This window comes from Lissotriton helveticus, chromosome 8 (genome assembly GCF_964261635.1).
Source record: "Lissotriton helveticus chromosome 8, aLisHel1.1, whole genome shotgun sequence".
NCBI classification, from domain to species: Eukaryota; Metazoa; Chordata; class Amphibia; order Caudata; family Salamandridae; genus Lissotriton; species Lissotriton helveticus.
Window position 1 is genome coordinate 470176270 of NC_136069.1, and position 16538 is coordinate 470192807.

Below are 16538 nucleotides of genomic sequence, written 5' to 3' on the forward strand. Positions count from 1 at the left end.
GTGAAACCTAAAACCTACTTCTATGCACTACGCTAGCACAGCATGGAAAGTAGAACCTGCAATCTAGACTTTCTTAGGGAGAAACAACACACTGCATAGCTTGTTGACAGCCAAAGCTGTTATAAGAAAGGCATGAAGGCAGAGTTCCCTGCGATAGGAAAACATGAAACGTATCGGCGTCCTTTCTCCTGGCCTCAGCTCCTTATCAGAATCAGGTGCAATGAAGCATCTTCTTGGTGCACTGGCAGCAGTCAAGATCATGTCCAGTAGTAAATTGTGCGATAATCTGGGCGAAGTACCACTCCTCACAAGCCATCAAGTGGCAGCCCATTTATACAATCTCTTATCAAGGACTGGAATTTCTGACATAAGTTCAGGAATTTCTGACATGAATTATGTGCATCAAGGTGCACAGGACTTTGTTTCCATGGATCGACCATGAGCGAGTAACAGGACAGACCTTCATCCTAGAGCCGCTGGTGCAGCAAATCCGAATTTATGCTTAGATTAAAAGCAACAATTTAGGAGAAGAAGAGGTAAAAATAATCTTGTTTGCAGATGATGTATTGCTACTAATGCTCCACCCGAGGATCTCGCAGCCAGAGGACCTGGAACAGGTGGAGCTGTACTGGCAAGTATCAGGGTTCAAAATCAAAACAGAGGGTTTTAACCTCTTGCTAGGTCGGGAAACATTGCAGCCACTAGAGGAAATGACCCTGTTATGGCGCTCACGGTTCATTGTCAGATACCTAGAAGCCACCCTAGGCACCCTGCATGAGTCAATGAAAGCAAAACTAGCAAATTAGAATTACAAGCCCCTATCCTGTTTGTGTTTTTTAACAGTGCTCAAAATAACCATCCTCCATGCAATCATGTCTTCCAAGCTATACCAATACAGATAGAGAAAGGGTTCCTAGGTGGCTTTTAGAAGCTGCACCGTCACTTCACATGGAGAAGAAAGCAGGCTCAAATGGGAGCAAGACAGTGGATATCACTTCACAAAGATGGAAGTTCAGGAGTCCAAAACATAACATAACTGCAACCCATTCATGCTACTTATTTGAATAGATCAGGATGGTTGTACATAGACACTCTAACCTGTATGTCTCCACTGTGACAAGAGTTGCACTCAAAATCTGGGACTCTACATGGGTTAAAAGCAGGCTCATTACTTTCCCTTCACCATTCACCCCACTATGGAACAATAAGGCTTTCAAGTCTCTCAAGAACTCAGGCTGGTGCCGTGCAATTTGACAATCTGGATGGGGTGGGATGTGGGAATTAAAATATTTTACTTGGCTTGTAGCAGGGATTCTGCTCTGGAACAGAACAATGCTTGGAACCAGAAAACATCATTATGCAGGGACAGAATCACCATACTGCCTCAGTATCTAGGAGCCCGAGTCCGACTAGCTATAGTGCCTCACTTGCCCTCCTAACCTTACCAGAGGAACAAATGAATTGGCACCCCAGAACACAACACCCCTGGCCCTCTCAGGGATTGTGGTAAAATAACGCATCCTTTCGCTCTCTCACTCGTACTTGTCACAATGAGATAACCAGGAGACACGGAGAAAGTTTAGAATATGTATTCAAACTACTGTGCTTGAAAATGCAGTATACCTGCCACAATAAAACAACAAAATCATAATAAAAATACTGTTAGCAGGGTTAATAATCCATATACCATGAAAAGCACTGCCATTTTATAAGACAGAGTAACCTAACCTCCATCCCCTGCTACTAAAGCTAATTGATGATATGAAAGATCTCTGGGATTTGGCGCTCCTGAATGGAGATTATAAGATTCTTGCGGGCATCTTGGCAAATGGATTAGCACCTATGATTTCGCAATTGGTCCATCATGATCAAAATGGGTTTGTGCCAGCCCGTAATACGTCGCTTAATATACGAAGACTGTTCCGGGTGATGCGCTGTGCTACAACAGATTGGCCATCGGCTGGTTGCGTTGTGTTAGACCTAGAGAAGGCTTTTGACATGGTTGAATGGCACTGCTTGTTTGCGGAGCTCCGTAGATTTGGATTTGGACCGTACATCTTAAGCTTTATTACATTGTTATACGGCGTTCCTACGGTTTGGGTGCAAATTCTTTTTCTAACCCTATACTGATCGAACCGGGACTTGCCAGGGGTGCCCATTTACTCCTTTGATTTTTGCCATGGTGATAGAACCACTAGCGATGGCACTGCAGAGCTCGGCACTGCAATGGGGAATACGTCTTGAAGATGGCATACATGCGGTCTCGCTGTATGCGGATGACAACTTGCTGTATGTTAAAGATATACGAGCGATCCCACAGGCCATCCCTGATATGCTGAGATATTTTGCCATTCTATCTGGACTGGTTGTGCACTGTAGTAAGTCTTGCTTATACCCCTTTAACCCCGGTATGGAAGATCCACCTTGAGAGGTGGATGGGACAGTAGTGCAATGGCAACCCGTGGCATGTAGGTATCTAGGCATATGCATCTATCATAATGATCAAGACCTTATGGATGGCAATATCATTAGGGCCGTCACAGCACTCAAATCCCAGATCGAGTTTTGGAAGACGCTTAATCTCTCGGTTATAAGGAGGGTGGAATTAAACAAAATGGTTATGTTACAGCGTCTCTGTTATTATTTTTCTAATCTACCGCTTTACCTACTGCGTCCTTCTTTCGCTCCTTGGAGGGGATTGTTAGGAATTTGATTTGGAATAACTCGCGATGCAGGGTGGCTCTGGTGAAGCTATATTTACCAAGATTGAGAGGTGGGCTGGCTTTACTCAATTTAGAGCATGATTTCCTGGCTTCTCAAATACTGCGGGTGGCAAAGTAGGTGGAGGAACTGCATTTGTCAGACTCAGCTGAACATGATCCTCCGTACTCTCTGGACAGGATTCTCTCTTTATTCCACCCTTGTGATGAATCGAATGAACCGCTTCCCTTACTGGTTCAGATTGCAAGGAAATGTTTCCGCAGGGCACTGTGCCTTACTAAACACGTTACACCGTATACACCTGCTATGCCGTTACTGAGTATGCTGACAGCGAGGGGGTGAGTTCTGAGTGCAGATCTTACTGATTGGGTAGGGGCAGGTATTACTACCTTAGGGGACTTATATGGGGAGGGCACATTGCGGCCGTTCCTTACCATTGTGGAGGAGGACGGGGATCCCCTGGGTCAGTTCCTGAATTATGCCTCCTGGACGGCTACGATGAGGCGCTGGTGGTACGACATTACGCAGGAGCCTCTAACACATCTCCTCATGCATTATGTGCACGTCATGGGTACAGGGCGCCACCTGGTGAAGTGGTTTGCGGAGTCGATCCAGGAATACACTATGGCAGATTTAATGCCGTTACAAGTTAAATAGGAGACGGATCAGGGAGGGCCCTGTTCTGAGAAGGAGTGGTCTGCTGTCTTGGAAAGTCATAAACAAATCCCCAGAAATGCCCGTTTTAGGCTAATCCAATTCTATATTATCCATTGAGCATATCTTTCTCCGGATAAGATAAATAGGTATTTTCATAGACAGGATACCTGCTGCCTGCGTTGCCGGTTGGTGGATGCAGAGCGTATACATATGCTCTGGTCATGCCCCAGTCTGCACTCCTTCTGGGATGGGGTAATTGGGATGTTAGCTACTAGCACAGATAGAGAACTACTGCGGACATAGGAGGCATGTATCACAGGCGTCTTTCCTAGGAGCAAGACGCACAAAGCATCATCTAGGTTTTTAGATTTGTGGTTCATTGTGGCAAAACGAATAATAACACGCCAGTGGAAATCGGAGGAGCACCCATTGACGAAGGCTTGGTCTCTTTCAATGCTGAACTGGGTGAAGGCGAAGGGTGGTCTCTCTGGTGAGTGAGGATGCGCTGGGTCTCCGTAAATTCCCAATTTCCACTGCATGGAATGCACTGCTGTGTTCGCTTCAGGGGCTGCTGGCGCCGGATGATTCTTCGGACACCTCCACTCTTGATTGATGGTGTGCTATACATGTATTGCATTTCGACCCAAACTATACTCTAGTTTGCAGAGAACGTCCATTCTACCTCAAAATGCGATGTCTGTTATCCCAATAGTCATGAAGTGCACTTATGTGGACGTTGGTGAGGTTTTTCCTCACAGCATTTGAGATCTATGTTTCCTCACCCATTTTTAGAAGGCTCTTGTTTTCCTTCCTATCCTCCCACATTGATTGTGGTTTCCGTTTGCTGTTATTATTAAAAATGTTTGACTGTATAAGCCGCCTGACGTGATATGGCGGAGTGAAGCCATACGTGCCGTAAATTTTTTATTGATTTATACATGCATAGTGGAGCCCTACTGTACTGCCACGGGATTAAACGGTCATGCTGTAAGTGGGAGGAGGCGCAGCGACCGGTGGAGTATGCTAGTAACTGTTATTAGTCGTAACTAATATTGACGATGTAATTGAGACATTGAAATAAATACTGACTTATAAGTTGGATTTAGGTATTTGCCTACTGGTCCCACATGATAATTCCTATGTTTGCATAGTGTTTTTCTACTAAAAAAATTTCAATAAAAAGATCAAACAAAAAAAATGAAAGATCTCTGGGATTACTGGCAGACCCCGTACCTTAGCATACCCAGATTGACACTCTACATCTTAGCGGATACAGTGCTTTCGTCTTAGAATTCTTGTTCCATGTGTCTGTTTGTGGCTCATGTACTCATCTATATGATAGTACATGAGCCCACATAAACAACAGCTGCATCCTTATGTTATGTCTAGGTACTAGTGCCTGGCCAGAAAGATTAACAAGGGACATTGTTGTTTGACCTTGTCGGTGGTGTTCAGACTAAATCCCAGGAAAAGAACAGAACACGAAAACATATGCAGGTTCCGTATGAAAGAACAATGTGGCACAAAGGCAAGGGTGTCTATGTAGTAACGTGTGCAAAGAAAAATGAGGCCTACAACGTGTATAGATAGGCTAACATAGAGAAAACTACAATGGGTCATGCAGGAAACACATGACAGGCTAAGGGAGATTTTGGGCTAACAGAAAAAGAGAGGCCTATAGGTTAGACACTTGCAGGGTCGGACTGGGACAAGAACTAGGTCTCAAAATAAAAGTGGTCCCATTTGCAAATTATAGAGTTAAAAAAGTGGCCCATGTTTGCAAATTGGGGCAGTTTTGAACTTGTAAAGACGCTGTATAAATGTTTTGCAAGTTAAAGAGAACTGGGTGGATTTGAGCTTGCTGCAGGCAATGTATGTTTTAATATCATGGAAATCAACAGTAAATCCGGCCAAGCCGACCACAAAACAGGCCCACAAATAACCCAAAAAACCGCCCATACACTGACTTTTCAGACCAGCCCCTCAGGCACTGCCTAATCGTCCTGTAGGCCAACCCGGCCCTCGGGACTTAGGGCCTTATTTAGAGTTTGACATCCAGGATACTCTGTTAGTATCCCTCATAGTGACATCTAGTTTCTCCATCCCATTATTATGCTGTTCTCCCTACTGACCTGTTTGCCATAGCGATGAGAAACAAATCTGAAAAATGGCACTTAGGTATGTCCTTTGGATAATATCTTTCTTTACTCTCCCAGCCAGAGATGTTATCTGACTCTTCACTAAAGTGCGTTGCAAAAACTGTTGCTGTATAAATGTATTAGTAACCTGGGATTAAAAAAAAAACAGCACCTTTAGGCGGTATCGTTCTTTCCATGAGCTTGACCATGCAATACCTAATTGTATTTTTGTCTGGAATCGATTCGGTGTCCAGTAGTGGATACTTTTTGTTTTCATGCTGGTGTAATTAAATCAAATCAACTGTGTATTTGCCATTTAAGTGATGCACCTCAGGATGCATATATGATGGAAGTAAATGAATTAATTACCATGTACTGCAGCTCCACTGTATCATTTCATGAAAAGTGCATCACAGGTTTACGTGAGGCATTGTTTGGTGATTTGCTATGTTTTTGGTAGCATAGTAGAATCACTGTCACCCTTTCTGAAGCAAACTGAATATTTCGAAAAGTTTGTTATAACAACTCATAGCTTTATAGGCTTTGTGTACCATTGATGGTTCTTTTACATCCACTCATGTCTTGTATTTTTGTTTTGCAGAATGTGATGGAGCTTCTAGAGGAAGATCTGACCTGTCCCATCTGTTGCAGCTTATTCGAAGACCCACGTGTGTTGCCATGCACTCATAACTTTTGCAAAAAGTGCTTGGAAGAAATCATTGATGGGGGTGGTAGGAACATAATGTGGAGACCATTGCCTTTTAAGTGTCCCACATGTCGTAAGGAAACTACTGTGGCAGGAGCCCATAGCTTGCAGGTCAATTATTCACTTATGGGAATTGTGGAGAAATACAGCAAAATTAAAACCAACCCTAAGATGCCTGTGTGCAAGCTACATAGCGGTCAACCTCTCAATATTTTCTGCTCAACTGATCTGAGGCTCATTTGTGGGTATTGTGCTACCAGAGGCGACCACACGGAACATGCATTCTGCTCTATCGAGGATGCATACTCTCAAGAAAAGTGCGCTTTTGAGACTCTCTTCCATGGTGTTGAGACTTGGAGCTGCGGGGATATTCTTTCTCGGCTTGACACCTTGGAAACGAGCAAGAAAAAAGAACTGCAGCTGCTTGCAAAGGATGCAGATCGGGTCAAAGTTTACTTCGAAAAGCATCAGCAAATCCTTGATCAAAAGAAAAATGAGCTCCTCTCGGATTTTGAGACCATGAAGCTTGCTGTGATGCAAGCTTATGACCCCCAGATTAATAAACTGAATCTTATTCTGCATGAGCAGAAAAGAGCCTTTAAAATTGCAGAGGACTTCAAGGATGTGTCCGATCCAATTGTGTTTCTGCAGCAGATGCAGGAGTTCAGGGAGAAAGTTAGACTGATCAAGGAAACCACTTTGCCATCCAGTACACCTACAATGATCAGTCCTTCCATCAGGAACATTGACACCAGCCAGTGGGATCAAGTGAAGCTGATGGAAGTGGACAAACTTTCCTTGCCCCAGCAATCAGATACACCTAACTGGAGGAATCGTTTTACATTTGCACGCACATTTGTGACTCTCATCTGCTCGTTTCTGCTTGCCATGATGTTTGCAGGAATATCTGCACTGAGTAATCTTGATACTTTGAAAAGCCAGGTGGCTTTGATATTCTCAGCTGATATGGTGGATACAGGGGAAATATCAAAATACATGGTGATCTACTGGGAGCAGACTAGAGCTGGACTTGACCTTCTGAAAGAAAAGTGCCAAGACTACACACTGATGCTTTTGGAGCACGTGGCTGAGTTTGTGTGTAGATATAAACTATTATAGAATGTGTTGCAAAATCATTCCAAGTGAGAGATTCTTATTATTGTTCTAATTGAAGTTAATAAATATTGTAGGAATGGGTTAGATTAATATTGTGGAATAAACTAGGGCACGGAATCATCATTTTAGATGAAGTTTAAGTCTGAATCATGATTTACCAGACGTTAGCAATTTGAGTGTCCTATTTACAATATATGAGGGAATAGGCTCAGATATACCTGTCAAAGTAGTCTGCGTTATACAGATAAAGTTTTGTTTAAAAGAGGCTCTGCTCTGTGTGATTGTAATATCTGCAAAATTGACACCTCGGAAACGAGGAAGACAAAAGAACTGCAGCTGCTTGAAAAAGAATCGATATTGAGGGCATATCATTTCTCGTTTATAAAAGGTAGCTAGTTAGCATGTGGTATATTTGAATACGATATTGACTTGACTTCATTGCTGCTTCTACAACTTAACACCAAAGAAAATGTCTGGGTGCTGTGGATCATATTTCTACATAAACAAAACAACATAAGCAAAACAAATGTGAACCTTTTAATGCATAAAAGATTGCAATACATAAATACCCAACATAAATCAAAGTAGCTGCATGACAGAATTCTGAAACCAGAACAAGTTCATTATATGCACTTTCAATGGATGGTGATATTATCCGAATGTACCCATTTCTTTGATAGATATGGATAGATGGCCCCAAACGATTATCTTGTTTTCGCCCTCCAGATTTTTGCAGGTAAAATTTGTTGCAAGAGGTTGGTTTCAGTACTTTGGAGCATAGAGCCGATCCCATTTTCTGTTGACTTGTCTGTGTTTTTCACACTGAAAATACCAAGCTGACTTTACAAATTAAGTGTAAAGGTAAATCCGCCTCACAGCTTATACAAAGTGAGCCAAAGCTTCTGTGAGTTTCCAAGATGTAGTTCCACTAACTATGATGAGTTCTGGATTTTGATGTTTCGTCATTATCTTTTGTTGTAATCTGAGATAAGCATGGCATACGGCGTTGTAGTATAATAGTTTAACTAGAAATCCTTCTTTTTCTGTCAACAGTAGTATGGCCTATCTGTAGGAGGGTGCCTTGAATAAGAGCTTAGGAACCAAATCGCCCCCATAGTCCAAACCTGGTCTACTGGTGCGGGAGGTATTCCTAATGACCCAGGCCACTCAAATCGGAAATGCCTTGAATTGGTATTCCCCTCCCCACATGTAAAATGCAATACGAAATATTTTTCTTTCTTAGTTAAGTGTTACTCGTTGTACTACCCTATTACTTTCTGAAATAGACAGGCTTGTTGTTTTCTGGGACTCTGGCAGTGAAATGTATGTATCACTCTGAACTGAAAGTGTGTGATAGTTCAGATCTTGCTTATTGAAGAACTGCTCACAAATAATCACATTTTCACATACCTTAGCTAATCTGTTGGCTCTTTCGCCCTTACATCTTTTGGTTGTTCAAAGTGCCAAACAGCTACTGCTGTATCATTTAGCAGAACGTAAGTTCAGCAATTAAGTGTTGCGCTGTTAAATTTGTGGTTTTACTTCACAAAAGTTGCCATATTACTTCAGCCTCAAGAAAAAGAGAAGTCCAGTTGCACGTGCGGCTGTTTGTAACTTCGTTTACTGTTCTTAAATAGTTAATCAATTCGTTATATTTCATAACTGTGCTTTAGATTGTGGAGCTTTGTCTGGCGTAGAGGCCCATTTATCAATACATAAGGTAGCTGTGGGTCTCAAACAAGAAGTAGACTGTTGACTAACTAAATGACTGACCTGCAAAAGAATGTTCAAATGTACAACATTCTTTTGCAGGTCAGTTATTTAGTTAGTCAACAGTCTACTTCTTGTTTGAGACCCACAGCTACCTTATGTATTGATACATGGTTCTTATTGGGGGTTGTAGCTGTGTAGGTCGTTAAACATCCCCTTGGACCCTCCCATCACCGTTCGTCTAATGGCGTAGATGCCCACCAAAAGGAGAACGTTATGCCATTGAACAGGTGGTCCATGATTGTATGACATGAAACATGCCTGCAGTGCCTAAGTTCCATTCATGCAGTTTTTGCAGTTCCTTATCCTCGATTCCTCCACATCTACCTTGTTATAGTTGTTCATTGACAGGCATGACTATCTTCTAGTGGGGAAGTTCACAGGTAAAGTGACCTTTCTTTTTGTTTGGATAAATGCAATGTGTGTCTTTTATGCCAAATCTTTTAGCGATACGAGGGGATTATGTGAAATTAAAGGTTTTCAACGGAAACAGCAAGAGTAAAATATATAAAGAATAAGACATAAGGAATGTGATTCGGCTGCTTCCCCGTGTTAACATGCATTTGCTATTTGTGCTTGATGCTTCTAAAAACTGTGTCTTAAAATAATCAATTTTGGATTTAGACATTTGCTGCAATAGATGTATGTGTTTTAATGCATTGCCTCAATTAGACACTATCTTCAAAGTTATTCAACAGGTGTTATTACCTTATGTCCTGTTAAACCGATTTTTTATAAGAAACATTCCACGTCGGCAGAAAAATGTAAACATTACAGTTCCAATTAATATAAAAAAAATAAAAAGCGCATAAAAACATTGTGAGCACTCTTATTTCGTTTACTATTTATTGAATGTTTTGATAACCCAGCCAAAGGTTGAAGACAAAAATACAAGAAAATATAGTACAAAGAAAACATTCAAAGCATAAAGCAAATCACTGCATAACAGTAAATGCAGTTAAAGTTAAACACATTACACAGTCATGAATACATTTCTAAAATCTGATTAAATAATTAGAAAATTCTAAAATTATTAGTTATCAACTGTAGATCATTTATAAAGCGTAGGATGCCGTGTGCACAATTTATACTGTTTCCTATGAACACATGTCTCTCGAAATAGGAACTTGAGTTTTCATTTGTGTGGAGCCACAAAGAACATGTGAGAGGTCTTGTTTTGTGTGATGACACTGAGTGCAATTTGGATCATATTCTTTTGGGCACTGCTATTTTGCAAGATTACAGTGTAATGGAAGACCTTTGGTGTGAAGGTTTAGAAACAATTGCTGCATCTGATGATTTACAAGGTGAGTCATATAAAATAAAATTTGACCCTGCTTGGGAAAGTTTACTACGTGGGGAACACCAGAAATTGGTATAAAATTACTTTTATTCTGGGTAAAATGTAAACTATTTGTGGCCAGACATAAAGTTTATGTGAAGTCCGCCTTTTCTGCATGGTCACCAGATTTTTCGCCTTTTGTTGGACCTTACGTTTTTGCTGGCTTAAGAATTCTGCACGCTTTAACCCTGCTAACCAGTAGTATAGTGTATGGGCTTCCCCTTCAAACATAGTGGAATTGTCATACTCCTAATTGGTATGTTTAACTTGCCTCTAAATCCCTGGGAATGTACCCTGTGGCCTGGAAGTTAAATGCCACTAGTGGATTACAGTGTCTATTGTGCCATCCACTATTGTGGTAGCGCAAACATGGCTTTGAGCCTACCATTGTAGCTTGACAACACATGCACTGCAAACTGTCAAAATAAAGTCTTTTTGACACGGAAGACCTCCCCTCCCTTTTAAATATTAGTAAGTCACTCCTATGTAAGTCTTGTAATCCACAAGGTAGGGTGCATGGTGTTTAAAAGCAAGACGGGTAGAAAGTTAATGTTACCATGTGTGTACAGTGACAAGGCCCTAAAAGCCACTTTCATTGTGGCAGGCCTAGCTATTCTCTTTTTTTTTTTAAACCGTCTTTATTGCATTTTTCAAAACATCAGATTTTCCTCCCACCCTCCCCATCCAAGAAAACAGAAACAGATAACCAGATACAGGTTGTGATAGTAGCCAGGAGAAATAGTAAGACTACATATATAATAACAACATTAAAACACATCAAAGATACCATAACAAAAATACATTCCTGACCTTGTGATGTAAGCGAATTCCTCAAAGGGGCCCACATTTGAAGCCCCCTTTTCCAAGCTTGGATACCTTTATGTGCATAAACGACCCTTTTATGTGATAAATTGAGATAAACCGAGCCAACCAGTGATTAAATGACAGAGGTGCCAGGTCCAGCCAAGCTGTTGCCAGGCACAGTCTGAGTACCACTATGGGTAAAAATAAAAATAAATAAAAAAGGAGCCATTGGCAGAGCGAAGGGAAGAACCTCCTGCTTCTGGACTCCTAACAAGATCAATTGGGGGGGTAACCTTGATCCGCAGGTTTAATTGTACCTGAAAAATATGACATATCTCCCTTCTTGGATTTGCTTGTCCAGCACACTCTGCCAACATATGCACCAGATCTGCCCCTGTTTCCTGACACGGTGGACAGTATGTGCCAGAGACCCTCCCCCCCCCCCCCATTTACACATTTTAGCCGGAGTGATATATAGATTGAACCAAGTCTCATAATGTTGAGTCTGTAGGTTAGCAGATACAAGTATTGACCGTGCTAATACTAAGGAGTGGGCGTCCTCCTCTGTTGATTGTAGTGACCTTGCTCATTGAGAAGCATGTTTCTCCATGTCATCCCCCATCCTATAGTTTAATATTTTGTATATGTCTCCGATCCTAGATGTGTGCCTGGCTAGTACATCTACAAGTTGACACCTGTTAAACCCCTAACCACCGCCCCTTTTCTAATTTGCAGGAATTTAAAGAATTCATTATTCGCTAAGAGGAATTTACTCCTCAAATTTTCAAAGGTTATGAAACTCTTATCAGTAAAGAAATCCCCCAAAATAAATGAACCCAGATTTGTCCTCCCAATATACAGATCGATAAATATATCCGGTAAGAGAGGATTATCATAAAGGGGGGTGTAGAAAATGAAACAACCAACCCTGAGTTTTTTCCTAACACTAGTCCATACTCTAAATGTGTATATAAGTGTCTTGAACCTGACCTTTTTAAAATGGTCTAACTCTAGTTGCCAGAACCACAGCTCCAAGGGTCAATTGAAAACATGAGGGTACAATATTCCGGACTGAGCTCTTCTCAATGTGGATCAAACAACAGGGGAATTATTTATTGTAGCGCCGAGGCCCAGTAATACAGCCGGAAGTTTAGTACGGCCCATCCACCCTGTTTCCTGGGAAGGGAGAGGAACTTCAGGGCCCTGTGGGGCCATGCATATGCCCAGAGAAACCACCCAATCATGCTGGGGCATAGCTCTAAAGAAATACAAAGATCATTTTAATTAAGTTGCACCTCCCAATCAGGGAGAGTCTAAGATTATTCCATTTTAGCAACTCGGCTTTGTTTTTATTAATTAATGGACCCAAACTGCCCTTTACCACATTATCCGAATCAGCGCCAATATTGACGTCTAGATATATTGTGTTGGGGACCACCCGTGTACCCTCAAACTTAATGTTCTTATTTATAAGTATCTGAGTTTTATCCCTATTAAGTCTGTATCCCGTGATGCGTCCAAAGCGATCGGCCTCCTATTCAATCTCCCTGACTGCTTTGTTAGGGGCAGGGGTAGCAACAGCAAGGTCATCTGCGTAAGCTAGAATTTTCGTCTCCCAGCCCCATGTTCTCTAAAGCAAGATTACGGCATTACCTTGAATCCGAAGGATTAAAGGGTCTATATAGAGGGCAAATAACAGGGGGGAACACAAACAGTCCTGCCTTGTCTCTCGCTGTATTTGAACCATACCCCCCCCTCCCCATTAAAGAGATTCTAGCCATAGGTTTAATATACAGCATTTTAACCCACACTATAAAATCCGTGCCTAGACCCTTCTTCTCTAATATCGTCCACAAATAGGTCCAAGAGACCCTATTGAATGCTTTCTCAGCATCTAGTAATAACAACCCCTATAGGGTCTCCCTGGATTTTGGCCACATCAAATAAAGTGAAAATTGAAGAGGAAGAGAGAAGAGAAGAAAAGAAAACAAAAAGAGGGAAATAAATCCAACAAAGGGAGGAAGGCCCCCCGATACAGTGAGCCTAAATAGACATTCAAAGAATCCTCAAGATATATTTTCAAAGGAAAGAAAATCACCTGAAAGGAAGAATACACTATCAACTAGCAAAATACTCATTTTTGTGCCAGAGGTGAAGCAATACAAAAAAGGGGATCTTTTTATCAGCCTAGTCCAGTTTCTTTAGAGATTTCTTTCAAATATTCTTGTGCCTTGACCTCCGAGAGAAAAGTCCGGGTATTTCCTTTGAGGATCACATTGAGACAAGCTGGGTTTAGCAGAAATACTTGGCATACAATCTGCTGGAAGGGAGAAAATAACTGCCAGAGTCTCCATCTCCTCTCAACTGTCACATGGCAAAAGTCTCGGCAGACAAAAAAGGTATGCCCGTCGTGTGGTTTTTTCGCTTCCTGTCTTGCCTTGTCCAAGATTGCCTGGCGTAGAAGGAAATTACTGAAGTAAACCAGGATGGCTCTTGGACGTTCTGGCTGGAGAGAGGGTTTTTTCTTCTGGGTCGGGGGGAATCGGTAGACCCTTTGAACTTTGGACTTCCAATCCCATTGGGCAAGCTCGGGAAAAGCACACTTAAGAAGCTTGAGCATGAAGTGTTTCATGTCGCTTCCCTCCACATTTTCTTTTTTTTGAAAACAGATTTTATTGATAGATCACATAGAAAATCGCAGATCTCTGTAACCCAGAGATATCTGCCAGACATAAGTACACATGTAGAATAATGAAATCCATCACGACTTTTATCTGTAATACAATGAGATCATTGCAAATAACTAACCCACCTCCCTCCCCCCTCTGCCCCCCCCAACTATCCCCAACTCTCTCCCGCCCGGATCCCTCCCCCCTTGCACGGTTTCTGACAAGTCCGACTCACTCCACATTTTCTGCGAGACGAGAAACTGTAATTTGTTTCTACGTTGCTGGATCTCGAAATCCTCCATCTTCTACATCACATCAACAAGCTGTGTCTTTTGTTTTTTCTCGACTGTTGCCATCACCTCTTCTGCTGCCGCTGTCCGCTCCTCCACTAAGGTGACCTGCTCTGCCATCTCAGAACAAATTTTGGTGACTTTTCGCATTGCGCCTTGTATTTTCTTTGTGGCTACATTTTCTCTCTTGTGTTCTACCCTTGCCTCAGACGGCATCGTTTTCAACATAGAGAACATTGTGTCCATTGTGGGTGCAGGATTTGTATATGGTGGTGGAACCCCCTGTGGTGTACCAGATCTCTCTCCCTCCACATCGTTATAAATCTGGCGAGTTGCAGAATAATCCCATTTTAGTTGTCTGGAGGTGCTTAACACTAGTCCGGAATCCTTCTCACTCCTTCTTGCTCTCTCACTCTGTCGTTTTGAGAGGGAGAGATGCTTTTGCGTTGAAGGTTTCACCTTTCCCCCACTCTGGCTATCCCCCGATGTATATGGAGCTGAGTCATCATCAGTCACTGAGGCCTGAGAGGTCTGAGTCATCGGTTAAGGAATAGAATTTTTCGGCTGCTTCGGGGGATCCTCCTACAGTTCCTAGATCCTGATACATCTCCGGGGAACAGCACCTGTCACCCCTATTCAAGCCAACTGCATGGCCACGTCTTGAACCGGATACAAGAATCCTGGGACCAGTTTCGGGGTAACACCCCTCATCAGCCAGGCTAGCTTGAATCCAGTGATAAAGTGAGCAAGAGACCCACGTCTGGGCATACCCTGCCTCCTCTGGGCGAACAAAGCAAACACAAGGAAATGATAGACGGAGCGCTTAAACGTTTCAGACACTCGCCCCCAGTCACAGATCTGGGTTGATGACTCACCCCCAGTCTCAGATCTGGGTTGAATCCATCATCGTTCTTTAGCTCACATCACCACCTCAGTTCAGACCCAGCTATGCGCAAATCAGTCTTGACCCTGTGCCTCAAGTTTCAGCGCTCCATCCATCATCTCCTTGTGTTTGCTTAGTTGCATATCATACCCTACATTTGTGTTTGTCAGTGTCACTTGATATCATACACTCCATTGGTACAAACATACATATGTATGCTAGAAATCTAAGACATGCCATGCGGTGCTTTCCCAAAAAGAAACAGAAATGGAGTAAATACAGATGTCTGTCTGGTTGTTGTCACATATATTAATATACTCTTTCAGTTGAAATTGACTCATCTCATACTGTCAAATTTGTGGGGGCCTGCAGGAGAGGTTGAATTACAAGACATACCACAGCCAGGGTGATCTGCAGTTCTTTGGGTGTCATAAAAATCCCATGTCCATTGTCATTTCAGGGTGGCCTAGTATAATTTGTAACATTTGTAAATGAGAGCACTATCTCCTCACATGCTAGTACAGTTTCCCTATTGCTCCTGCCTTTGAGGTGTTCAGAGCAGAGTACATAATTCTCCACATTAAATCAATACCGCTAGCCCACTCAGATCACAATCCTCACACACTAGCCATCACTTGGGAAGATCCACATCCTCCCATACCCACCTGGCGCATGCAACCGGACCTACTACTAGACGCGACCTTCCGCGACTCCCTACTTACACAGACGGCTCAATACTTTGATCTCAACACTGGCACAGCGTCATCTTCCCAAACTGAATGGGATGCATTCAAGGTGGAGAAGTGTGGCTCACTGGTTAGAGGAGGCAGACCTGGAAGCAGAGGTCAGCCCGGGACCAGGGTTCAATTCCCGGCTCGGCGGGGTCTTGAGTCCTAAAATGTCCATGGACTCGACAATTCTCGCTCCGGTGCCTACTCGATTCACGGGTTCACACTCTGCGACTCTGGGCAATAGCTTGCTTAATCTCCACAACGGCCCCTCGCGGTGCGATGCCTGGCTTTCACCTTGTGGATACCCTGTCAGGGTTATCTCACAGGGGAATACCAGGACGGGTTCCCTAAGCAAACGCTTAGAAACCGCTTGGTGATTTGCGCTATATAAATTCATTTACATTTACATTTACAAGGTAGTGATCCGGGGACTCTGCCTGGGGACACAGGGGCACCTGCGACACACACTTGAGCGAGACCTGACACAGCTAGAAACTGAATTACTGGATTTTGAACGCGCCACGGGAGGAGTGGCGACAGCTCGACTGACTGAAGCCAAGGCGAAACATGGCCGCCTACTAGACCAGTTGCGACACGTCAATTTCGCAGCGCACTCCGCCCGGGTCCACGGACAGGGTGATAGACCAGGCAAACTATTGGCCTGGCTGATTGCACGAGAGGACCGCTCGACTCCCATAATGGCCATACAGG

The 16538-nt window shown here is 42.8% G+C and overlaps 1 protein-coding gene across 2 annotated transcripts in view; it reads left to right on the top strand.

The window, feature by feature from the left end:
• The window catches only part of TRIM13 (tripartite motif containing 13), a 197406-nt gene extending 187481 nt beyond the window's left edge, over positions 1 to 9925 (top strand). For both annotated transcript variants that reach the window (XM_078657371.1, XM_078657372.1), the window contains one exon: positions 6118 to 9925. In XM_078657371.1, coding sequence (XP_078513497.1) covers positions 6118 to 7341 — 1224 coding nt within the window. In that variant the 3' untranslated portion in view covers positions 7342 to 9925. The remainder of the gene's footprint in view (positions 1 to 6117) is intronic.
• The last annotated feature ends 6613 nt before the right edge of the window (positions 9926 to 16538 follow it).